At 48.7% G+C, this 26,069-nt stretch overlaps 1 protein-coding gene across 1 annotated transcript in view; it reads right to left on the reverse strand.

Moving 5' to 3' along the window:
* Positions 1-26,069, reverse strand: part of LOC137439711 (corticotropin-releasing factor receptor 2-like) — a 318,876-nt gene that overhangs the window by 73,538 nt on the left and 219,269 nt on the right. Inside the window, exon 12 of the mRNA XM_078786781.1 lies at positions 20,063-20,104. Coding sequence (XP_078642907.1) covers positions 20,063-20,104 — 42 coding nt within the window. The remainder of the gene's footprint in view (positions 1-20,062; positions 20,105-26,069) is intronic.

Consider the following 26,069-nt stretch of genomic DNA (forward strand, 5'->3'; position numbering starts at 1 on the left):
TCCGTAAACACAGCGTCGATCATAGACAGACGCTTCCTCTTCTGGGTTCGTGTTTACATTTGCCCCCTTTTCGATCCCATCATGCTTTGCGGTGGAGCGCCCTCTGTTGATATTTACCGATTCGCGATAAGGTCTATGCCTTACGGCTGCCACGGTCGACGGTATCGACCATCATTCATGATAGGGAACGTATTCTCGCATAAGTCACTGAAAAAGCGCCGCCGGATAAGACTGCTAAAATGTGTGTTTGTGTTCAGAAGAGACGCCATGTTTAAGGTGAATAACATCATCTTATTAATTTTATTTATTATTCTTTACAAATTCATTTATTAATTGTGTTCATTACTCATTTAAAAATATGACTTAAATGTGTTTTTAGTGTTCTTTAAGGTTTAGCGATAGTTATATACCTTCGCGAGTTATTTACTCTAGTTTTACGGAGTTTGTCTTAATTTTAAGGCATTTTTAAGGCTTTTTTTTTTTTTTTTTTGGATACAAGATCGAGGTTCGTGAAAGAGCTAAAAGGCTTTACGCCCGGTTTACGTCAAAAACCGAGTTACGTCACGGCTTATGGAACCAATTAATGACGTAGGCCGGGGTATTACTGTATGTATATATATATATATATATATATATATATATATATATATATATATATATATATATATATATATATATAAATAAAACACGCACACATTTATTTTCACTTTTATTTTTCCCTTTGTCTTTATACGAGTCCATTTGGGGACGTCCCATTTAGGAATCTTAGTTTTGCCGGGTGTTATTTTGTGACCGGCATTTCTTCAATAAAGCTGTTCAATGAAGCCAAACAGTTCAATCTTGGTTTCATCAGACCACAGAATATTGTTTATCCCAGTCTGAGAGTCCTTTAGGTGCTTTTTTTTGGAAACTCCAAGCGGGCTTTCATGTGTCTTTCACTGAAAAGAGGCTACCGTCTGGCCACTCTGCCATAAAGCCCAGATCGCTGGAGTGTTGCAGTGATGGTTGTCCTTCTGGAAGTTTCTCCCATCTCCACACAGGATCTCTGGAGCTCAGCCAGAGTGACCATCGGGTTCTTGGTCACCTCTCTTACGAAGGCCATTCTCCCCCGATTGCTCAGTTTGGCCGGGCGGCCAGCTCTAGAAAGAGTCCTGGTTGTTCCAAACTTCTTCCATTGAAGAATTATGGAGGCCACTGTGCTCTTGGGAACCTTCAATGCAACAGAAATTTTTTGGTAGGCTTCCCCAGATCTGTACCTCGACACAATCCTGTCTCTGAGCTCTGCAGGCAGTTCCTTCGACCTCATGGCTTGGTTTTTGCTCTGATATGCATTGTCAGCTGTGAGACCTTATAGAGACAGGTGTGTGCCTTTCCAAATCATGTCCAATCAATTGAATTTACCACAGGTGGACTCCAATCAAGGTGTAGAAACATCTCAAAGATGATCAAGAGAAATGGGAGGCACCGGAGCTAAATTTCAAGTGTCATAGCAAAGGGTTTCAAGTGTCATACTTATGTCAATGTGATATTTAATTTTTTTCTTTTTATTAAATTTTCAAAACTTTCCAAAATCCTGTTTTCTCTTTGTCATTATGGGGGTATTGAGTGTAGATTGATGAGGGGAAAAAAATGAATTTAAACGATTTCAGCATAAGGCTGCAACATAACAAAATGTGAAAAAAGTAAAGGGGTCTAAATACTTTCTGAATGCACTGTATGTATATACACACACACACACACACACACACACACACACACACACACACACACACACACACACACACACACACACACACACACACACACACACGTATTCGGTTCAAGAATTACACCCAGATCAAATAGCTCAAAAGTGAATATCATGCTACCTCAGAGCTGTTCTGTCAGTTGGCTGTTGATAAAAAGGATTGTAAATATTGTTACGTTAGTAGGGGCTAGGCAGTGATTACTTTAGTTCAGGTAGGTTTGCATAAATTAGCATGCTCCGATTGTCGTGAATAAGAAGAACCACCATGTAATAAGTAGGGTTCCGGTAGGTCATGGAGCAAGTGTCGTGTCGTGTCGCAAGCAAGTGTCGTGATGATGCGAGAGTGTCATTTGTGGCCCGACAGTGATACCGAATCAATTTTTGGAATTTCTCAGCATCCGTCTATCTGCAGTCCAGCATTCATCACCAATCCCAATTACAGTGCCTCGCCACAGGCACTTGAGATTTGTTGTTTTGTATATCCCATAGAAAAAACGATTTGTTGTTTTGAACGTAATGCCAAATTCATTTCTCCATACTATCTGGAGGGGCAAGCCTGGTGTTGGCTTAGCGGTTAGGGTCAAAGAAAGCAAACCCAAAGACCCGGTTAGCGGTTAGGGTTAGGGTTAGGGTTAGCTTGGGATCCTAGGATCCTGGGTTCGAAACCCGGGCGATCGCTGAATTAACACCAGGGGGGTTGACAGCCTGTTATACTTCCGGGGTCGGAAAATTGAGTACCAGTTTACTGCTTATTCCCTGTGTGTCGAAAGAGGCGACTAACAGGGTTGGTGGCAGAAAGGGCATCCGGCCATAAAACATTGCTTCAAAAAGGGGACCAGGTGCCCAAAAAAAGGCCAACCCCTGCTCTGCGGGGAAAAAAATGGCCTCTAAAGGTGGTTCTTCTTTCTTCCGGTAGGTCATGTGTTCAAATTAAGTGTTACGTGTGGCCCTACGAAGGGTGGCTCTTGTGCTAATTAGCTCAGGGATTATGGGTAAAATTATCCCTTGTACGTCGTTACCTCTATTTATTCCTTTGTCTCTTTTGGCACCGCACCATAGACACGTCGGGCTAGAATCCCACTCCTGACACCAAATATCCGTTCCTTGGAAAGATTTTAATCGCCAGGAATGCGACAATACAGTATGTTAGAAAGCCTCATATGTGCTTCCCCTAAACCATGTGTTCATGCGGGGTAAGATTTACAGTACTTAAAAGAGGTAAAAGAGCTCAATGGAAGAAAGATTGCAATACATAAACCACCTACAAAGCTGAAATAATTTACATACATCTACAGTAACATTAGAGAGATAAAAAAAAAGAAAATGACTATACATATTGTTGTGGTTTTGAGTTTTGTACAGTCAGTATAATAAAGGTTAAATTTCCCCCTCATAGTTAGTCACATGAGCAGCATGTAGCCTCGCGATAGTGTAGTTATCTCTTAGTATTTGTGAGCTTAGTCCTTTTCCTATGTTAGTTCTGCGTTGAGTAGATTAAGGAGAATAGGTCCTACTTCTACTGACTATCCCGCCTCCCTAGCCTCATGCCCCCTTGCGCTGACTTTGGTTCATTTTGGGCGAACTAACACGAGGCAGGCCTCGGAGGGTCGGGGCGGGGCCGAATGAGGGCGGCAGAGGAGCTGACGGTAAGCGCGAGACGCCAATCAGGGCTCAGAGGGTGTGGCGGCAGAACTGCGTCACAGGGCGTGGTTGGAAGGTTCGAGAGGGTTCGAGAAGGTTCGGGGCATACCAATATAAGCCCTTGCGTAATGCCCCCAAGAGGACTGAAGGACTCGCGCGAGAAGGACTGATGAGTAAGGACTGAGCACTAGCGGTTGAGAGTTGAGTTCCAGCAGCACGGTGAGCTGGAGGACTTTGAGAGATACGCGAGTCTCGAGAGACGCGCATGAACCAGGATACACGCTAATATAAAGCAACGCTTGGTTTGAGCTTGAAGCCGAGCCGCGTACAGTGCATCGAGTTACACGAGTGATAACGGCTGTGTAACCGCCAGCCGCACTGAGAGACGCGTATTTTCCATCCTACCTCATCGGCTGCCTTTTGTTCGGGAGACGCGCCACGAGGATCCCTCCACCGCCTGCTGCCATCTTCGCGGGACGTGCTGGGACCGCGGAGAGCCGGACGGGGCCGTTACTGGACGACCACGTCGACGCGTTTAGCCGAGACATCAACCTGCCTGCAATTCCCTGTGTGAATGTTACGGGCCCAAGTCTGGGGTTAAGAATAAGACTGACTAAGTGCTGCTCTGTGTCTCTGCGTACCGATCATTGTATATACGTGTGGGAATAATAATTAAACCTGTGTTCTTCCTTTTTTCCATTCGATCGTTCTCGTGATTTCCTCATTGGCTAAGCGTGGTACGAGTAGAACTGCTCGAATCGGGGTCCAATAATTAACAATAACTGCACGGACCACGTGGTACTCAATCCGCTCGGTGTACCCAAATCACACGTGGCTCGTGCGAAGCTTGCTTCCGCGCTTCCGTGGCGGCGCAGGGAGTTAGGTACGAGCGAGACTTGGTCCCGAATCCCTACCTTGCGCTTGCCCGGAAGAGGTGTTTCAAGTCTCTCGGTTCCACCAAGCCCAGAAAGAACAAGGGGCTTAATCCCCCCTTGGTAAGGGTAAGAAGGGCGGGGGAGAACTGTAACAATTGGTGTCAGGAGTGGGATTTGGAACCCTGGACAAAATTTTTGGACACCAATTGTACATATTGGCCGTAACAATTGGTGTCCGGGAGTGGGATTTGGAACCCTAACCAAAAATTTTGGGCGAATTGGCTCCAAATTACGAGTGACCAAAATTTTGTTTTTTTAAATCCAAAATTGTATATTCGTACCATGGCTAGCCAAGACAGTGGAATGCCGGTGGGGGTAGAAGATGAGGTAGATGATAAGGAAGAGTTAATGACCCAGGACCCACAGGAAGAGCTGGTAGACGAAGAGGAGGAAATTGATGAGGGGCCGGCAGCAGGGGTAGAAAATGGCGGCGCCTCGCACATGGCGGTGGCAGCCGGGCCCGCTGTGCGACCTGGGTTCGACATCAAATTATACCTAATCCAAATGTCTGCAAAGCTAAGTGCAAAAATGGATGCCCAAAGTGACAAATCCGCCAGGGACATGGAAAAATTGGAAAGCAAAATGGGTGGCCAATTGAAAGAAATGGGGGACAAATCCACCCGGGAATTGGAAGAGGTGAAAAAGGGGCTGGAAAACAAAATGGACACCCAAGGTAACAAAACCACTCGGGAATTGGAAAAGATGAGGGTGGCATCGGAAAAAGAGAGAAAAGAAATGGGGGAGGACATAAGGTGCGGGCTGAGCGAGGAGGTCGCATTGGTACGCAATGAGGTGAAGCAGTGCGAGGAGCGCGTGGAGAAGGAGTTGAGGAAGAGTACGGCCAGATTACATGGGGGTATAGAGGAATTGACGCGGGAGGTAGAGAAGCTGACTGTGGGACAGCAGGAATTAAGGGAGCAAGTGGGGAAGAATACCGACGTAATAGGGGGGCTGAAATCAGCACAAAAAGAAATAAGACAGGAAGTGGCAGCGACGAAGAAGGAATGTCAAATGGTATACGAGGGGCTGACAAAGAGGATAGATGAAGTGGTAGAGACATTGGGGACGAGGGAACGAGAAGTCAGAACCCATATAGAGACGACCAGGGTGGTCTTAGAAAGGAGAAATTACGGGGCGCACCGGAAAATAGAAGGGGTGAAACAAAAGTTAGAGGAAGTAGAAGAAGGGATGAGTGAAATTAAGAAGAGACGGAAGGAGACAAAAAACGAAATAAAGGAGGAGGTGATGGAATATGTGCAAGGTCTGTGTTCACATCGTGATGACGTGCTTGCTAACCAAATAAAGAGTTTGCAGGTGGCGGAGGAGAAGCGAGGAGGAAGAAACTCTGAGGTGAGTGGCGATAATGGCGGAAATGTGTTTGGTGTGAGGGGAGGTTCGACGAGCTTGGGGGTTGGAATAGACCCGGGCGTTCGTGAAAGGCCGATGGTAAGGTGTGTGACCTTTCCAGAGTGCGTGGAGAGAGAGTGCGCATGGGTGTCCGATGATGGGGTGTGCGAAAGATGTTTGTGCGCCGGGGTGCGCGAGTAGGGAATAGGTAGCGGGTTGCGAAGAGGCGGCCCAGGCTTCGACACCGACTGGGGTAGTCTTTAGAAGGACGGGGGACGCACGAGAGCCCCCAGGAGGTAGTGTATTATGGGGGCCCGAACAGTTCGGCCCCGCGTTAACCCCGCAGGGAGCGGCGTATGGGGTCAGACCGTCGGGCAGCCATAAGGTTCCGCTCGCGTCGTATGATGGCAAGAGCGATTTGAGGGCGTACCTGGTGCAATTCGACCACGTATGTAGGGGTAACGGTTGGAACCTGGACGAAGGCGGGGTACACCTTGTGGCAGCCCTGTGCGGCGCGGCGCTGGAGGTCCTGACGGCTTTACCACCGGATGCTATCACCTTGCCGGACATCCGTGCAGCCCTAATTAATCGTTTTGGAGTGGAACAGCAGAGCGTGCTTGTTAAAGCTCAGCTCGCAGTGCGAAAAAGGAAGCCCCAGGAGACCATCGAGGAATTGGTATATGACATTCACCGCTCAGTGGGGAGAGCTCATGCGGACATGGCCGTGACCTCCCAAGAAAGCTTGGCACTGGACCATTTCATCCAGGCCTTTCCGGATCCCGAGCTTCGGCAACAGCTCGCCATGTGGCGCCCGCAGACCCTGAGCCAGGCGGCCGATGCTACGGCCCGTTGGGAGGCAGCGAGGCCCCTGGCCCGGGGGAGTGAGCGCCACGCAGTGGCGGTGAGACAGGAAGGGCCCGTGGCTGGTGGCGGGCCCCTGAGAGGGTCCACCCCCGAAAGGGGCCCGGACCTGGAGGACATGGTCCGAAGGCTGGTGGACCAGCGCCTAGTGGGATCTGGACCATGGCAGGCAGCTCCAGAGGTGGCACATGGTAGGCCATGGACAAATGCGCCAAATAGGACCTATTAGGGGGGCAATTTGGAATTCCGGAGGCAAGCACCTTACCAGGTGAGGTGCTATAATTGTAACCGGGTGGGTCACCGTGCATGGGAGTGCCGAGCCCCGCGCCGGGACGGACACCGGCAGCCGGGACCAACAACTCCGCCTCGAACGGGTCGGGCTAACCGACCCCAGACACCCCCCCCTACCCCCCCCCCCCCCCCCCCCCCCCGCCAGGGCCCGGGAAACTAATAGGTGCCGAGCATGCAGAGCAGTGTTCGGCAGTAGAGGATGGAGAAGAGCCCTCTTTGACACGACAGGTCATCTATTGTGGCCAAATTGGTACAGGTAGCTTGACAATTCGGTGCAAAATTCCCGGCATGGGGGTAGACGCCGTAGTGGACACAGGAGCTAGCGCCACGATCATCAGCCCTGTGGTCCTTGATTCGAGTGCAGACGGCTAGGATAAAATCCAGCATCTGGAAAATCATAGTTTGCAGTTCGCTACCGGGGTAACGGCCCCCATCATAGGGCGTGGTTTTGTAACCCTCAAGTTAGGGTCGGTAAAGAGGGAAATAGAAGTTTGGGTGGCAGAAGTGTGCGACCCATGCCTAATCGGGTTGGATTTGTTGACTGCCAGCGGTTGTAAAATCGATTTGTGCCGGGGGACCCTGCAAGTGGGAATAGATGAGCTGCCATTGGTTGGGGTGACCACGGCCGAGGACGGAGCTGGAGGCTTCTGAGGCCATGACCATTCCCCCAAGGGCCGAGGCCATAGTGCCGGCCCGATGGCTAGCTTGCCCAACTTGGCAGGAGTCCTGCGGCCTAGTCGAACCGGTGGCAGCGCAGTCCGTCCCGGGTTTAGTCGTGGGCCGCACCCTCGTAAAAACGGACGGGCCGGTGGTGGACGTCCGGGTAAATAATGTTAGTACAGAACCACGCACTATAGGACGGGGCACGAAGATAGCCGGCTGCACCCCAGTTAATGAAGTCGCGGCAGTGAGGGACGAGAACGTCCAGCCGAGCCGGTCCTGTAGGGAGTCTCGAGGAAGTAGTAGGAATTGGCCCGATCCCATTTGTGAGATGGTAAACCGGAGTAGTGTAGAGTTGGAGGAGACCCAGCGGGAGGCCTTACACAAATTAATTGAGACACATTTGGACATCTTCTCCTTGTCTTCCGAGGATATTGGACGTACGGGCCTGGTGAAACATCAGATCCACACCGGTGAGGCCCGGCCTATTCGTCAGCCCGCCCGACGGCTCCCTTGGAGCAAGAGGGAGGAAGCTGATGAACAAGTAGAAAAGATGCTCAATGCAGGTATCATTGAGTCCTCGGGAAGTCCTTGGATGTCACCAGTTGTGTTTGTTAAAAAGAAGGATGGGACCACGCGGTTCTGCTTGGACTATCGCCAACTAAACAACGTGACACTCAAAGACTCATATCCCCTGCCAAGAATTGACGATGCCCTCGATGCCGTTGCAGGCTCAAATTGGTTCTCAACCTTGGACCTCAAGAGTGGGTATTGGCAGGTGGAGATGGACAGGGCAGGGAAGGAGAAAACGGCATTTTCCACAAGTAAGGGGCTGTATCAGTTCACTGTGATGCCATTTGGTTTGTGTAACGCCCCCGCCACCTTTGAAAGATTGATGGAGCATGGGCTGGGCGGCATGCCATTGCAGTCATACCTGGTGTACCTGGATGACGTCCTGGTGCATGCTAAAACATTTCCCCAAGCAATAGCTAATTTGGACCAGGTGTTTGGGTGCATCAGACAGGCAGGGTTAAAGTTGAGCCCGAGTAAGTGCACTTTGTTCACTAAAGAGGTGGCCTATCTACAGTCACGTGAAAAAGTAAGTACACCCCATGTAAAGTTTTGAATTTTTCAACATATTTCAACATACAGCTATTTGATCTTCATTTCAACAATATTGATAGATAAAGGTGATATAATATAACAAATATAATGAAACATTTACATTTTGTAGTCCATTGTATAATTTAAATAAACATAAATGCAAATTTCGCATGTGGAAAAAGTAAGTACACCCCTACATTTATCACTACTTCAAATACTTAAAATTAGAATCAGGTGCACCGTCTCAGGTGCAAATGATTATAACACCGTTGGAGAGGATCTTGGAGGAACCTGTTCTTATTTAAACCTCAGACATTTAGTTTGGTTTGCTCTTTGTTGTTGAAGTGTGCGGCGTCACCATGCCTAGATCAAAAGAGCTCTCTGAGGCCTTCAGAAAGAAGGTTATAGATGCCTACGAATCTGGGAAGGGATTTAAAAAGATCTCCAAACAATTTGAAATCAATCATTCGACTGTCTGGAAGATCATCTACAAGTGGAGAAGATTCCAAACAACTGCCAACTTGTTCAGGCCTTGCCGCCCCAGCAAGTTTAGCCCGAGAGCAGACCGCAAGATACTGAAAGAAGTTCCTAAGAACCCCAGAATGTCATCACGGGACCTACAGATAGCTCTTGCCTCTGTTGATGTAAAAGTACACGAGTCTACCATTAGAAAGAGGCTGCACAAATTTGATGCACATGGGAGGTGTGCCAGGAGGAAACCTTTGCTGTCCAGAAATAACATCAGGGCAAGACTAAAGTTTGCTAATGAACACCTCGGCAAAGACCAGCACTTCTGCAACAAAGTGCTCTGGACAGATGAGTCAAAGGTAGAGCTATTTGGCCACAGTACCAGAAGACATGTTTGGCGAAAACCAAAGACAGCATTTGACCACAACAACCTGATACCAACTGTAAAGCATGGTGGTGGAAATATTATGGTTTAGGGCAGCTTTGCTGCATCAGGGCCTGGGCAGCTCACCATCAGAGAATCCACTATGAATTCTTCATTGTACCAGAGGGTGCTTGAGGATAATGTGAGGCCATCTGTCAGAGAATTGAAGCTCAATCGAAGGTGGACCTTGCAACATGACAATGACCCTAAACATACCAGTAAATCCACCAAGGAATGGCTGAAAAGAAAGAAATGGAGGGTTCTGGAATGGCCAAGTCAAAGCCCGGATCTAAATCCCATCGAGATGTTGTGGGGGGATTTGAAACGAGCTGTGCATGCAAGAAACCCCTCAAGCATCGCACAGCTGAAAGAATTCTGCATGGAGGAGTGGGCAAAAATTTCTCCCAGTCGATGTCAGAGACTGGTAGACAGTTATAAGAAACGCCTACTTGAGGTTGTTTCTGCCAAAGGGGGCAATACCACCTATTAGAGCCAAAGGTGTACTTACTTTTTCCACATGCGAAATTTGCATTTATGTTTATTTAAACTATACAATGGACTACAAAATGTAAATGTTTCATGATATTTGTTATATTACATTACCTTTATCTATCAATATTGTTGAAATGAAGATCAAATAGCTGTATGTTGAAATATGTTGAAAAAGTCAAAACTTTAAAAGGGTGTACTTACTTTTTCACGTCACTGTAGGTCACGTCATTGGTCGCGAGGGGGTAAAAACAGACCCAGGCAAAATTACAGCAGTAGAGGAGTGGCCCGCACCTCGCAACATCAAAGAGGTGCGGGGATTTTTGGGACTCTGCTCCGACTACCGGCGTTTTGTAGCAAAATTTTCAGAGATGGCCAGGCCCCTTCACCGGCTTACGGAGAAGGGGACGAGGTTTAATTGGACAAGGGAGTGCCAGGTGGCCTTCCTAGCATAGAAGGGGTGTTTGACATCAGCACCCATTCTAGCATACCCTACCAGCGACGGGACATTTACCCTGGACACGGATGCAAGCCAGGATTGATTGGGCGCGGTTTTGTCCTAGACACAGGGGGGCGTGGAGAGAGTGATCGCGTATTATAGTCGGGCCATGAGTAGGCCCGAGCGAAATTATTCTGTCACTCGTAAAGAGTTATTGGCAATGCTGGCTGCCATGAGCCATTTCCATTCGTACTTGTACGGGCGGAAATTTTTGGTTCGAACTGACCATTCTTCCCTGCAATGGCTCCTCCGGTTCAAGGAGCCGGAGGGCCAAATTGCAAGGTGGTTGGAAAAGTTGCTGCAGTACGATTTTCGTGTGACCCATAGGGCCGGGAAGGCCCATGGGAATGCCGATGCACTCTCTCAATGTTCTTGTTTGGGGGAAAATTGTAAATTTTGTGGGAGGCACGAGGATAGGGAACAATTGGCAGATTCCACCCCTACCCTCGTAGTCCGTACAACCCGGGTGAGAGGACCAATCTTGCCACTAACCGCCGATGAGGAATTTGGGACTTTGGCTTGGAACACGGCCCAGCGGGAGGATCCCGTACTGGGACCCGGTGTACGAATGGGTTCGATTGGGAAGAAGACCTCGTGGGGAAGAGGTCACCCCCCTCGGGGCACCAACAAAGGCATATTGGGCTCAGTGGCAAACCCTGGAATTGAAAAATAACATCTTCCTGGCTGGTGATAGTCCCAGAGCAATTTAAGAACACCATATTGCAGCAGGTGCATGGTACCCGCTCCGGCGGCCATTTGGGCAGGACAAAGACTACATCTCGGGTCCGCCGGAGGTTCTATTGGGTGAATATGGGGCGCGATATACAGGACAGGTGTCGGAGATGCGACACCTGTACTGCTAAAAAGGGACCAGCATGGAGGATGAGGGCCCCCCTACAATTACACCAGGTGGGGGCCCCCCTTGAGCAGGTAGCTATGGATATTCTAGGACCACTACCCAGCACCCGCCAAGGTAATAAGTACGTCCTAATAGTTATGGACTATTTCACCAAGTGGCCGGAGGCCTATGCCCTCCCCAACCAAGAAGCTGGGGTGGTAGCACAGGCCTTCCTGGAAGGATTTGTATGTCGGCATGGGATTCCGGAGAAGCTGCACACCGACCAGGGTCGAAATTTTGAAAGCCAATTTTTAGAAGATGTGTGCAAGCTCCTGTCAATTGGGAAGACAAGAACAACGCCCTTAAGACCACAATCTGACGGGATGGTGGAAAGGTTCAATCGAACCCTGATACAACAATTGGCATTATTTACCACCACCCGTCAGGATGACTGGGACGAACATCTCCCATATTTGTTGATGGCCTCCCGAACCAGCCAGCATGGGGCCACCGCATGTAGTCCAGCGTTGCTTATGTACGGGCGGAGTTGCGGGCTCCCGCCGACCTGCTATGCGGTCCCGTGCCAGAAACCCCTGATAGACCGCCGGGGGAGGGCTATGCACGTCACCTGGAGGAAGGCATGGAGAGAGTCCATACCTTCGCACGCCGCCAGCTTTAGCTGGCGGGTGCCAAGATGAAGCGCAGGTACGACCACCGGAGCCAGGGGAGTCAGTATTCTCCGGGGATGAAGATTTGGTTCTTCAATCCCCGGAGGCGGAAGGGCAGGTGCCCCAAACTCACTTCGCCCTGGCAAGGCCCGGGGTTCGTCCTGGCGCAAATTTGTGATGTGGTCATTAAGATCAAAATGGGGCCACGAGCCCTCCCTCGGATCGTACACGCCGACCGAGTAAGACCCTATACGGGCGAACAGGCGCCCTCATGGATCGCCTTGGCTTTAGAGGCCGAGGCAGGACCCAATACCTCCAATGATGGGGGCTCATAGTTCAGAGGACTGGGGGGAGTAGTGTTGGGGAATGTTACCCTGCGAGGAGGAATGGTAGTTTTACCATTCCTCGTCACCGGGCCCATGAGCATTAGTTTAGGGGGATGGCAGTGTTAGGCACATGGGGGGCCAGCCATGGTTACCTCCATGGGGCACCGAAGCTAGCCGAGGGAGGGCTAGGATAATTGAAAGGGATTTAGAAGGCAGACTGTAGAGGACATGAGAGTTAAGTAGTGGCATTTGTACGGTAGTGGGGACGTAGAGAGATTAGATGGTTGATAATGACGAGGGAGTGCATAGTTTAATGGGAAGACGGGGAAGCACGAGTTTTAGGGGAAAAGCAACTAGCTAGATGATGCTGTGTGTGTGAGGAATTGTGTATTGAGACAAATGGAGTTGTGTTGAAGTGTATGGAAAGAGGTGTGTGAGCACAATTGGTGTGCGAGGCAAAAGGAGTGTGAAATAAATGGTGTGCGGAATATTTGGTGTGGAATAAAAGGTGTGGAATTCATGGTGTGAATGACTGAATGGGGGAAGAGTGGAACCCATTTGCGAAAGCCCGGGGGGGGGGGGGGTAGTGTAAAGTCAGGTAGAGGGTTTAGGCAAAATTTGTATGGATATTGACACCTGTGGTGCAGATAGTGGCAATGAAGTGCTTTGGAGGGTGCATGAGTCAGTGAATGGCTGGGCGTGTGGCTTAATTGGTGCGTATGGTTATTGGGTTACTCCGCCACTGGTAGTTTGTTGGCCAGGTGAGGCCGCAGGTAGGCTGTGGGAGCCAGTTAGGGTAGTTGTGAGTCATGTGAGTGGGGCCCGATAATCCAAAAGGAAGGACCCGGGTTGCCCAATGCCAGGTGGGCATCGGGGGGTAAAGAGCCAGGAGGGGCCTTCCCCAGTTTAGGTAGTTGCAGGAGGAGGTAAGTTCGGGTGGCGACTACAGTGGCGGAGGTGCGCGGGTAGTTGGACCTGCTAGTGGAGCCACACGACCCAGCCCCGAAATTGTGCAAGGGCACAGAGAGAAAAAATGGGGAGTGAGACCCAAATTCGGATGGCATCACAGGGTGGGCAATGGGAATTCGGTTTTTCGAACCACATAGTTTAAAGATGGCCAATTGGCAGGGTACAACCCCGGGTAGTGTAAATGAGTAAATGTCAATCGTGTAGTTAGGATGAGGAACCCCCTTCGCATCATCCACAGCCATTCACCAAGGAGGACGAAATTCCACACCAGGCCAAGTGAACTACTTGAGTAAGTGTAAGACACATCATGACGTAATGGGACATTGTGTTTGTTCCATTCCTTCCTTCCTGTGAGGGATTGGGAGACGAATTTGGCTTAGAGGGGGATATGGGAGACAAGACGTAAGGACGAATTTGTAAATACAAGGAAGGGTAAGGGTTGTGTAAGCTGACGTTGGGGGGTACGAACGGTTAGGGCCGAGCTTGCTCTGCTCGCTCTTCCGCACCCCTCATGCTGCATTACCTTGTATTGCTGTGTACCTTTGTGCCCTTTCCGCTTTGCTGGTCGTGCTTTGTCTCTCCCCCCACCCCAGGACCATTTTGGAGGTGGAACTGTGCAGCACAATCGACCTGTGCAGCATTCCTGCTGCACCTTACTACATCTGTGCAGCCGAACGGCATGGCACTTTGCTGCCATATCCTTTTGTGTAACTTTGCTGCACCTGTGCAGCACTTTCCTGCCACTGACACTTTGCTGCACATTACACTTATAGACCACAAGTTTTGTGGCCTTACACTTCGGCTGTGCAGTACCTTGCTGCAGAATCACCTTGCATCTTTGGACCACTTGTTTTGAGTGGCTTCAATGTCACGCAGTCAGACCACATAGGGTTGGCCCTGCTAGCAGAATAAAAGGAACACATGTGTCATGTATTTTTATTATGGTGTGCTAGGGACGAGAAGATCTGTAAGTTTGATTAGCCCTGCAGAGCAGGAATGGCCTGTATGCCGGTCCGAGGGCTTGCCGGTTTGATATATGCACACAGAAGATGCAAGAAGCAAGATGCAAGAAGCAAGCAGCAAATATGACTTATGAGTGTGTTTTTGTGCTTTGCTGTGCTTTCTCTCCCCTCCAATCTTCTTTCGAAAAAGGACAGGTCCTGGGTCATAGAACTGTAAATAAGGAGTAGGTTTTGTGCTTGTATATAAAAATGCTGCCCACCGGCTTTATGTTTAGTTAGGGTTAACCCTGCCCGGGTTAACAAATTCCGGATTCGGTTGACTGTGGGCGTGATTCTGTTAGACTAGCTACTCAACGCAGTAGGTGGGACATATTTAGTGTATTAAAACTGTCGCATACACGGGTTAGAGTAAATGTTAGGGGGAACCACATCTATATGTCACATGTAACAGTAAAAGTTAGTTCCCAGATCTTTCTCAAAACCGGTCGTTCCAATTTTTGTAGGTTCGACTCGGGGACGAGTCTGACGAGGGAGAGGGGTAGTGTTGCAGTTTTGAGTTTTGTACAGTCAGTATAATAAAGGTTAAATTTCCCCCTCATAGTTAGTCACACAAGCAACATGTAGCCTCGCGATAGTGTAGTTAACTCTTCGTATTTGTGAGCTTAGTCCTTTTCCTATGTTAGTTCTGCGTTGAGTAGAGTAAGGAGAATAGGTCCTACTTCTACTGACTATCCCGCCTCCCAAGCCGCATGCCCCTTTGCGCTGACTTTGGTTCATTTTGGGCGAATTAACACGAGGCAGGCCTAGGAGCGTCGGGGCGGGGCCGAATGAGGGCGGCAGAGGAGCTGACGGTAAGCGCGACCCGCCAATCAGGGCTCAGAGGGTGTGGCGGCAGCACTGCGTCACAGGGCATGTTTGGAAGGTTCGAGAGGGTTTGAAAAGGTTCGGGGTGTACCAATATAAGCCTTTGTGCAAAGCCCCCAAGAGGACTGAAGGACTCGCGTGAGAAGGACTGATGAGTAAGGACTGAGCACCAGCGGTTGAGAGTTGAGTTCCAGCAGCGCGGTGAGCCAAAGAGGACTTTGAGAGATACGCGTATGGCGAGAGACGCGCATGAACCAGGCTACGCGCTAATATAAAGCAACGCTCGGTTTGAGCTTGAGGCCGAGCCGCGTACAGTGCATTGAGTTACGCGAGTGATAACGGCTGTGTAACCACCAGCCGCGCTGAGAGACGCGCATTTTCCGTCCTACCTCATCGGCTGCCTTTTGTTCGGGAGACGTGCCACGAGGATCCCTCCACCGCCTGCTTTCCATCTTCGCGGGACGTGCTAGGACCATGGAGAGCCGGACGGGGCGTTGCTGGACGACCACGTCGACGCGGTTGGCCGAGACATCAACCTGCCTGCAATTCTCTGTGTGAGTGTGACGGGCCCGAGTCTGGGGTTAAGAATAAGATTGCCTAAGTGCTGCTCTGTGTCTCTGCGTACCGATCATTGTATATACGTGTGGGAATAATAATTAAACCTGTGTTCTTCCTTTTTTCCATTCGATCGTTCTTGTGATTTCCTCATTGGCTAAGCGTGGTACGAGTAGAACCGCTCGAATCGGGGTCCAATAATTAACGATAACTGCACGGACCACGTGGTAATCAATCCGCTCGGTGTACCCAAATCACACATGGCTCGTGCGAGGCTTGCTTCCCCGCTTCCGTGGCGGCGCAGGGAGTTAGGTACGAGCGAGACTTGGTCCCGAAACCCTACCTTGCGCTTGCCCGGAAGAGGCGTTTCAAGTCTCTTGGTTCGGCCAAGCCCAGAAAGAACAAGGGGCTTAATCCCCCCTTGGTAAGGGTAAGTAGGGCGGCGGAGAACCGTAACAATATCAAACAACAATGGCAGCTTGCACCATGAAAGCTCAGGTCACACTTACTCGCCTCCCAATCTGTGATAATGATTGCCATCTGTGCTGGGCATTCTTAAATTATCTCATTATTTTGTGGTCAAGCAGGTGCAAATAAATTACATGGACTATCAAGTCACAGAACAGCTTCTGAAAATGGTGGTCTACATTACATTTTCTATTAAGTACAATTATTATGGCATATAATTAGCACTTTAGAAATATACTATGCGTTTAATAAAAATAGATAGTCAGATTTGGGTCAAGATAAATACTCTCAACATGATGGATATGTATACTGTATATATTAACATACTTTTTTCAGTAATAAAGGTACTTCTGCTGTACACATAGATACATATAATTACCTCTGCCACCTAAGGTAAGACAGAGGTTATGCATTCACGTTTGTCTGTTTATTTGTTTGTCCGTGATCAAGATATCTTTAAAAATTATGGCCGGATTCGGATGAACATTGAGGGGAAGGTTGGGTGTATAAAAAGGAAGACTTGATTCGATTTTGGAGAATATCTGAATCTGGATCCGGATATGCGAGTTATTTTTTTTTTTTAAATAAGCGATTCTTCACCATTGAGAAATGGGAACAAAAACGATATATATAGCACGATATTGTTTTCAGTTAGAAATGCACTATGGCTTAAGCTGAAAATTGCAGTGGGTGCAACTTGTGAAAGACAAACCTGCCCACTGCAAACTACAGTATAAGCTCGAAGTACCTTTTTTACACACACACACACACACACACACACACACACACACACACACACACACACACACACACACACACACACACACACACACACACACACACACACACATCCATTGAGTGTGAACATAGAAAACAAAGCAATGCGTCCGGACATTGTACTCAGAAACAAAAAGGAAAAGACAGCATTGCTGATTGAGATATCAGTACCCAGCGAGTTTGGCCTAATCAATACAGACATCAAGAAAATGACCAAATACCAGGACCTCAAAAATGAGGTCAAGAGATCTTGGAAGCTGAAGAGCGTCGAAATTGTGCCAGTGATAATTGGAGCAACAGGAATGATATGGAAGAACCTCACTGAGATTTTGAAAACCATCCCCAGGAATATTACCACAAATGAACTACAACTGGAGGCAATCCGGAGTTCGGTGACGATCATGAAAAGAGCCCTTGGAACAAAACTCTGAAAAAGGTGAACAGCTTGGTCCATGAACTGTGATCCCTTACTGAAGAGGAGGTGGATACTTTGGGTCCTGGGAGGACTCCGTTCCACCCTGAAACCCACAAATGGAGATAACAACCAACGACACACACATATCCTTTAGTCTAGTTGAATAAAAGAGCAAGAGAGCTATCTGGTGTTGCTGTTCAGGATATTGATCATATAAGCACTTCCAAGGAGGTTATGTGGGGTCGGAGCCTGGCGGAGGGTTGAGGGGTTGGTAGAAGTATCTTGGCTCACCAAACACTAATTCTTCCTCTAATGCTTTACAACATATTAAAATTTTATCTTTTATAAGAAACCCATTGTTCGAAGGCTTGTGGTGTTTGGCAACCAATAAGGGCATTGTTGACAGAAGGCAACATAAATATGCATGCATGACGAATTTTATTTTTGAAATGACTTTTGAATTCTGAATCCCTGTTGTCAGTGTTTAATTGACATGAGGTAATAAGGCCAAGTAAAATGAATGATTAGTTTCTCGTCTGGGCTTTTCAAAAAAAAAGGAGGAGGAGGCGCCTTAGCCTACTATTTGATATTTTCCAGATTTTTCATATTTTCTTCCAAGAAGGCCATCACATGGTGAATGAAGTCTACCAGACCAAAGACTAGCTCCTCCACCAACACACATCCCACATATGGTACCATTAAAATAACGTTGGTCATATACCCTATACGTCAACATCTACTGCAGCAGTGGCACTGTCTGCTGTACTGTGTGCTTGTAGGTACTGAACCGGTACTAGATAGTGTATATGCGGCCTGAACTGAGCTATCTGATAGTTGTCGCTGATGGGCGATCCCTGGTCAAACTCCCCATTTGCAAAATCGTTGAAAAAATCCCCCAGAGTCTGGGTTCTGTCGATCATCCCATGGCTTCAAAAACATTCTGCCAGCCTTGTGGATGCATACACGAATGAAGACCATTTTAAGACCGAGATCTACTGTACTTCATCAGTAGCTCAATCAAAGCAACCAAGAAAGTTCGTTCTTGATATCGATAACGTGCACTAAAGCTATAGCCACAGTATATAGCTAACTAACTTAACTGTCACATTACGTACATACATACGTACTTGTACATGTCTTGAAAATCACATTCGCTGAGCATGTGGAGTGGCATGAGCAAGTGTACTTACATACAATATCGATTTCATTTGCTTGAGTGTTAGGCTTATAAGGACCACAAAATAATGATTGGTCTGAGTTCCAGACTCCTGGGATTTCTTCTCTTTCTCACTTTCTTCATCTCTAAAGCAAAGCACTATCCCCATCGAGTCACCAATAGAAGAAAAGCACCAAAGTAGGTCTCACTTTGCATTTTCGTGCCAAAACGGGCTTCAAATATGCACGCCAATTTCAAACTGTGACCAATACCACAACCAGCCATCTCAACCACAACTAACCGCTACCAAACTAACAACCATCTCCACATCACCATACCACAACTGCCTTCCTCCACAAGAAGAATGCACCGCAACAGGACTAAAAAGACAGAAGGGGCAGGGCGTGACCCCCAACCTACACCTCGCCCCTCCCTTCTCCAGGAAGATGAAAGGCAGTGATCAGTCAGTAGTTAGTCAGAGTGCAACTAGGTTCATCAATGGAGTCTGGCTGAGGATGACTGGGTGGCTGAGAGCAGAGTTCCAGACAGGGAGGTGGATGAGCAGAGACGAGGGTGCTGATCTGGGTGCTCAACCACAATGGGAGTCGGTAGCAGACCAGATGATCAGCAAATACCCAGTCCATAACTAATAAAAGTGCTCAACCAGTTGTTCTTCCCATTTGCCGATCCCATAGGACAAGGAGGTAAAGGTTAGACTAGCCTCAATCTCAATATATATCTCTATCTCTCTCTCTCTCTCTCTCTCTCTCTCTCTCTCTCTCTCTCTCTCTCTCTCTCTCTCTCTCTCTCTCTCTCTCTCTCTCTCAAACTATACCGGGTGTGATTCTGATTTGACACCAATGTTATGTTAGTAAGATTGTATTAAGTGGGATAACTAAACAGGCTAACTTTGCACTGTGTCTCTTTTGCGCCTGTAAATTGCCACACCCACACGATCACTCCCCTTTGTATGTATTATGTTCTTGTCTGCTGTACATAAAATAAATAATAATTGCTTTATAATATACACATGCTTTTCCTTGCTACTCCCGTTTTGTAAATAAACCCTGTATATTTGTTTTTTCAATTTGCATGTGCATGTCATTTCCTTCATTGGCTTGGCGTAGCCTGTACTAGTGCTTCGGTGGGATGTTTCAGTTCCCACCATCTGGCTTAATATGATATCGGGTGTGTACTGGCAGTTTTGCTCGGCTGCATCTGATTAATATAAGATACAATCAGTATGCACAGAGAGTGCAAACCCCGATTAGAAAGCCTCGTCACATCCAGGTAAGTGGTAATCAGATGGAGGATCTGGAGGATTTGGTCGACTAATTGGTTTTCACGGTTAATTCACAACCCGCCACATTGCAGAGTTATCTGCGCCCAGTGGCCTCAGGTCTGGTAGTCAGGGAGGAACCGAGGCTCCCCTCAAAGTAGACCCAGAAACGCGTGACTGTAACAAGATTAAATATTAAAAAAAGAGGAGGCGGCCGTCAAAAAGGAAGCGGGCGGGGACGAGAAACTAATCATTTATTTTACTTGACTGAAGCAGATAATAAAATTTCCAACACTATTTCAAGAAATGTAGTTCCTACCTCGCCATTCAGAAAGCAATAGAAAACGGAGATGAAGAATCCCTGAAAAAAAGGGAAGGGGAGAATCACAATGTGGACAAACCATATTTATGCCAAATCACAAGCATGGTACACAGCAGAACTGTACACACCACTTGCCTCATGCACTATAGTAATCACATGTTCTCCATCATGCTTTTATGCTCTCAAGTACAGGGTATGCATGCAACATCTACCTCTCTAATTTGATATACTGCTCACAATCTATGCACCTTATCACGAGTGCCGTATTCACAACTTTCATCCAGCGCGCAGCCTTTTCTTGCAGGTAATGTTTGTACTGTTACATTTTACCTCCCCAAACCCCGGTGCCCCTCAGAGTCTCGAGAGGGAACGTGGCAGAAAGATTTGTTATTTTGAGTGGTCTAATAAACCATGGTAAAACCACACCAATGCAATTGTATTGAACAAAACAAGTAATTGTATTAAGAACTCACATACACAATAATAACACTCTTAAAGAAAGTACCATCAAAATATCACTTGCATCAAATGAACATCATATGATGGTACCATCATTCCCCAATGTTCTCCAAGCAATAAACTCACGACACGCCAAACGTGAGTGGAATGTAACATTCCCCAAAGTCCGTGCACGAATCCCCAAGCGGGGTAAAGGTCGAAGTCGTGCAGAACGACAAGACCTGGCAGTTATCGGCGCAGCTGCAAATGAGGAGTTACGAGGTGAGAGGCCGATATGGGAATTGAGCCGATATGGGAACCAACGGCGATCCACACGATGATATCGATATGGGAATCCAAATGACAAAACACGAAGCACCGGGCGGACGGCCTCCTTGAGGAAAAATGGCGTATCGGCCTGTAATGGAGGCTCTTGCTTTCCCGCCAACAATAGATCGCGCTTGGTAATAAAACCTGAGACACAGCTTTATTTGCAATCGCAATATAGGACGATGTCGCGGGCAATCCCTTTCACAGGAAGCTTCAATTCATTCACGACCAATATCAAAAAAGTCCACTCGCAGCCTCGATGCGACTCACGGCTGTATCTCTCATGGCAGTCTCCTCTCCCTGCTGATCTCCTCCTCTATCCTCTTCCGGTTTCTTTGCCGCGTCTTACTTTTTCCTTCACAAACATTTAATTTTACCTCTTACTAAAGTCATCTCCATTTCACACAGAAATGTTACCAACAATATTACCTAGAACTAAAAATCCTACAGGTATATAATAACAACAAGCATTACACCTAGGTCCCCCGTCGATGAAGTGATGTGAGTTGACAACCTGGAAGATGCAAGGCGGCCATCTTGGATTTTGACATGGCGACCCAATTTTCAATAGCGTTCTTCCTGATGCGTAGATACACCCACACACCAGATTAGAAGTTAGTAGTTTATTTATTTTTCAAGATATTTCGCTCACAAGGTTCAGACATATATATGGTGGTGGCCATCTTGGATTTTGACGTGGCGACCCAATTTACAATAGCCTTCTTCCTTATGCCTAGATACACCCACGCACCAGATTAGAAGTTGGTACTTCGCTTATTTTTCAAGATATTCCGCTCACAAGTTTCAGACATATATATGGTGGCGGCCATCATGGATTTTGACGTGGCGACCTCATTTTCAAAAGGGTTCTTCCATATGCCTAGTTGCACCCACACACCAAATTAGAATTCGGTCCTTTGCTTACGCACGGGGCCTGTCACGGAACGTCAAAACAAACGGCCTGCCGGGGCCGCCCAAAAGTCGGGCGTGAGGGGCGCGTCCACTAATGGAACGCCTCTCGCTTCCCAGATCGAGGGCCGCGTGGTCAGGAGAACCTCGTCCCTTCTGGTTGCCCTGCCATCCCACCGGGAGCGCTAGCAGGGTGTACTTCAAACTAAGCTTAAGTGTCAAGTGTTAAGTTCCTCCTTGCCCTCGCAAGGGAAAGGCTAGGGTCAAGCTCTTCCAAATTTCCAAACACTAGAAATCGGACGTCTCAAATTAATTAATTATTTGTTAATACATCTCAGTCGCCCGCGACCTCTCTAGCGCGGGCGTCGAACCAGTTCATTTCCGGGCGACCGGGCCGAGTATCGGCCCGGCCGTGGCCGAAGCCGTTGATTCTGCCGTAGCACGCTAATGCGTAGGCTCGCGTGTCCCCGGTCCGCCGGGGCTTTGCGGGTGTCCTACCGTGCCCGGCACTGCTGATCTCTCAAACTTCCGGGAGTAGGTGCCGGTGCCCGGGGACGGAGTTCGCTGTCTAAACATGGTAGCGCTAGGCCAGTGGGACCGCCGGGACCCACGTGCACTCACAAGTTGTTATGCGCGTGGGCGGCAGTATCACACCGGGGCGCCCAAACGCTCCCCGGCTAAAGTTCATCCTGAAAGCGCCCACATTGTGCAGACAAACCAAGTCAAGGGCCACGTGGTCAGGAGAACCTCGTCCCTTCCGGTCACACTGTGCCTATCGGCCGGCCTCGAAGACCGAAATTGTGACGGTGTCACCCGAAACTCGGACACTCACGGTGTCACTCGGACACGCACTCACGGACGGACGGACGCACACACGGACGGAGGGGAAAACCATAGTCCCCCTTTCGCTCCGTGGTGCGACGGGGGACAACAAAGGCGGTGGTGACAAATCCGTAACAGTACGTCAGTCGATTGGCGGCTTGTCCCCTTCTGCACCTTTACGTTTACGTTCCCCCAATAGCCTTGACTTTTGTGCAAATAAAATATTATATGGCCTTGTAGCATTGCTCCTGACATTTCTGTGACGTTAATTGGACAAGTAGACACAATAGTTTGCATTGAAAGGAATCCTTTTTTGCCATTATGAACAATAATGGCACGCACGCCCTTGAAATGAAAAAAGAACAACAATACCGGCACGCACGCCCTTGATGGGAACTCTTTTATCGCCAGCGGCAATTTCACGCTCGACGCTAGCTGGCGTCGGACATGCGCGCGTGGCTCGATCGCCACCTCTGGATGTTTCGCAAACTACGCCACGCTCGACACTAGCTGGCGTCGGACCTGCGCGTGTGGCTCGATCGCCACCTCTGGATGTGTCAACAACTACAGGTCCACCCAGGTTAACCAACGCTGTTATTCCTGTCATGATTGAGGGACAGATGGCCAATGCCTTGATCGACACGGGCTCTACTGATAGCTATGTTGACTTGCGGCTCGTCCAGAAGCATGGATGGCCGATTCTCTGGACAACACGCAGGATTTTCATGGCTTCCCAAGCTCTTTGGCTGCGTACCAAAGGCGAATGCCGGCTGAAGCTAGTGATCAATGGCCGAATGTTTCCGGATGTGCATTTGATGGTTTTACCAACGTTTTGTGCAGAAGTGCTACTAGGTCACGATTTTCTCCGTCGACATGGATGCTTGGAAATGCAATTTGGAGGTGACAATACTCTCTCTGTGTGTGCTCTGGCCGGGATGGAAATTGAACACCTGACGCTGTTTCCAAACTTGACTCCTGACTGCACCCCGGTTGCCGTTAAATCGCGACGATACTCGCGGGCTGACACGCAATTTATAACAGAGGAAACGAGCCGACTTCTGAAGGAGGGTATAATCGAACCTAGTTGATCTCCTTGGAGGGCTCAAGTTCTGGTAGTCCAGCCAGAAAATCATCGCAAACGCATGGTAATCGACTACTCGCAGACGATTAATCGGTTTACGCAACTGGGCGCCTTCCCACTCCCGGGATTGGATTCCCCGGTTCGGCAGGTGGCCCAGTACTCGATCTACAGCACATTAGATCTCCGCAGCACGTATCATCAGATCCCTATCGCGGAGGCCGATCGCATCTACACCGGGTTTGAATCCGGACAGAGGTTGTACCAGTTCACTCGATTACTTTTTGGGGTCACAAACGGGGTGTCATGCTTTCAAAGGGCTATAGATGACATAATCGCTAAGGAACACTTAACCGATGTCGTTGTTTACCTGGACAATCTAACAGTTTGTGGGTACGATCAGGCCCATCATGATGCTAATTTGCAGCGTTTTCTCCAGGTTGCGTGCACGTATCGGCTAACTTTGAACGAGGCTAAATGTCGCTATTCCGCCCGCACGATAGATCTCCTGGGGTACACCGTGACCCAGGGCACTATCACTCCAGACAAGGAGCGGCTGCGACCTTTGCTCGACATGGCCCCACCGCATGATCGTGCTTCGTTGAAGCGTGCCCTCGGCCTGTTTGCACATTACTCGAAGTGGGTTCAAAATTTTTCTGGAAAGCTCCACCCACTTGTAGATTGCAAAGTGTTCCCCATGGGTCATGCCGCCAAGGCAGCTTTCCATGGCCTGAAGTCCGACATAGCTGGCGCCGCTGTGTCGTCTATCGATGACAGTGAACCCTTTGTTTTGGAAAGTGATGCGTCCAACCACGCGATAGCTGCCACACTCTCTCAAGGGGGGCGACCTGTAGCCTTCTTTTCAAGGACTCTCTCCTCCGCGGAGAAACGTCATTAGTCTGTCGAGAAGGAAGCGTATGCCATCGTTGAGTCTATTAGGCGTTGGAGACCCTATCTGCTTGGCAAATGTTTTGAGGTCATTACTGATCAGCAAAGCGTCGCTTTCCTGTACGACATGCGCCATGCCCAACGCATTAAGAACAAAAAGATCACTCGCTGGCGGATAGAGCTAGCTGATTTTTGCTTCACTATTAAGTATCGCCCAGGGTGGGATAATATCGCCGCCGACGCATTATCACGCCCTTCGGGGTGTGCGGGTCTCACCTCTTTTGAGGATCTGCATGTTCTTCATAAAACGTTGTGCCATCCCGAAGTGACGCGTTTCGCTCATTATGTGCACAGTCACAATTTGCCTGAATCTGTTGAGGACATTGGGCAGCTGTGTCGCACTTGTTCCGTTTGTGCTGAACTCAAACCTCGTTTCTACAAACCGCCAATGGGTACACTGATTCAGGCTACTCAGCCTTGGGAGAGATTGGCAATGGACTTTAAAGGGCCTCTACCTGCTTCATGTCTCCCTGCTAGTCCTAGCCTACCGGCCTCGGATAGCTCTCGCTATCTCCTCATGATAGTTGATGAGTTCTCCAGATTCCCTTTTGCTTTCCCATGCAATAATATGTCTGCTGCGATGGTTATTCGGTGTCTGCAGGTTTTGTTCTCCATGTTTGGGAATCCGGCTTACGTACACACCGATCGAGGTGCTGTGTTTCTGTCCCAGGATGTGAGGACCTTTTTGCTCCAGCGCAATATAGCTTCAAGCTATACTACCCTGGTACAGGCCACAGGTGAACGCTCAGGTGGAAAGATTTAATGGCATTATATGGAAGGCCATTACTCTGGGCCTTAAGTCTCGCAGACTAGGACTGGACCGATGGACCTGGATGGTGCACGGGGCGTTAAACTTGATCAGGACTTTATTATGCACAGCTACTAATCAAACTCCTCATGACCATCTGTTTCGTTACTCGTGCCGTTCTGGGGCTGTTCGACCTTTGCCGGGCTGCCTAGCTGAGCCCGGACCGGCTTTCCTCAAATGCTCTGTTCGTCAAAGTAAATATGACCGCTTGTCGACGAGGTTCACATTCTCCAAGCCAATCCCGAGCACACTCGAGTGCTGCTGCCAAATCGTCACGAGTCTACAGTCTCGGTGCGTCATCTTGCTCAGCTGGAATTCTGCCAGGGAGACTGGTTGATGGGGAATTCACCGTCGGCTCCGCTCCCGCACACGCCCGATCCGGTCGGCCCTGAGCCGCCGCCGCCGTCTCCCGAGATAGGCATTTCTTCCGACGTGGGGGAATTTGGTCTCGCGGTTGACACTCCCGACGCTTACCGAACACGCGTCGGAAGAGAAACTCGACGCCCCGATTGCTACGGCTGGGACTGACATGACTTGCTGCTCTATGTACTCTTTTGATACCTGAGTTTCTATACTGCTATTCCGCTTGCTTTCACCCCTAGGGGTAGTGTACATTTAACGCCGGGGAGAATGTAATGAAATTCTGTCGAACGTTTGAACCCAGGTGTCAT

The sequence above is a fragment of the Myxine glutinosa genome, chromosome 1 (assembly GCF_964187855.1).
Source record: "Myxine glutinosa chromosome 1, kmMyxGlut1.1, whole genome shotgun sequence".
NCBI classification, from domain to species: domain Eukaryota; kingdom Metazoa; phylum Chordata; class Myxini; order Myxiniformes; family Myxinidae; genus Myxine; species Myxine glutinosa.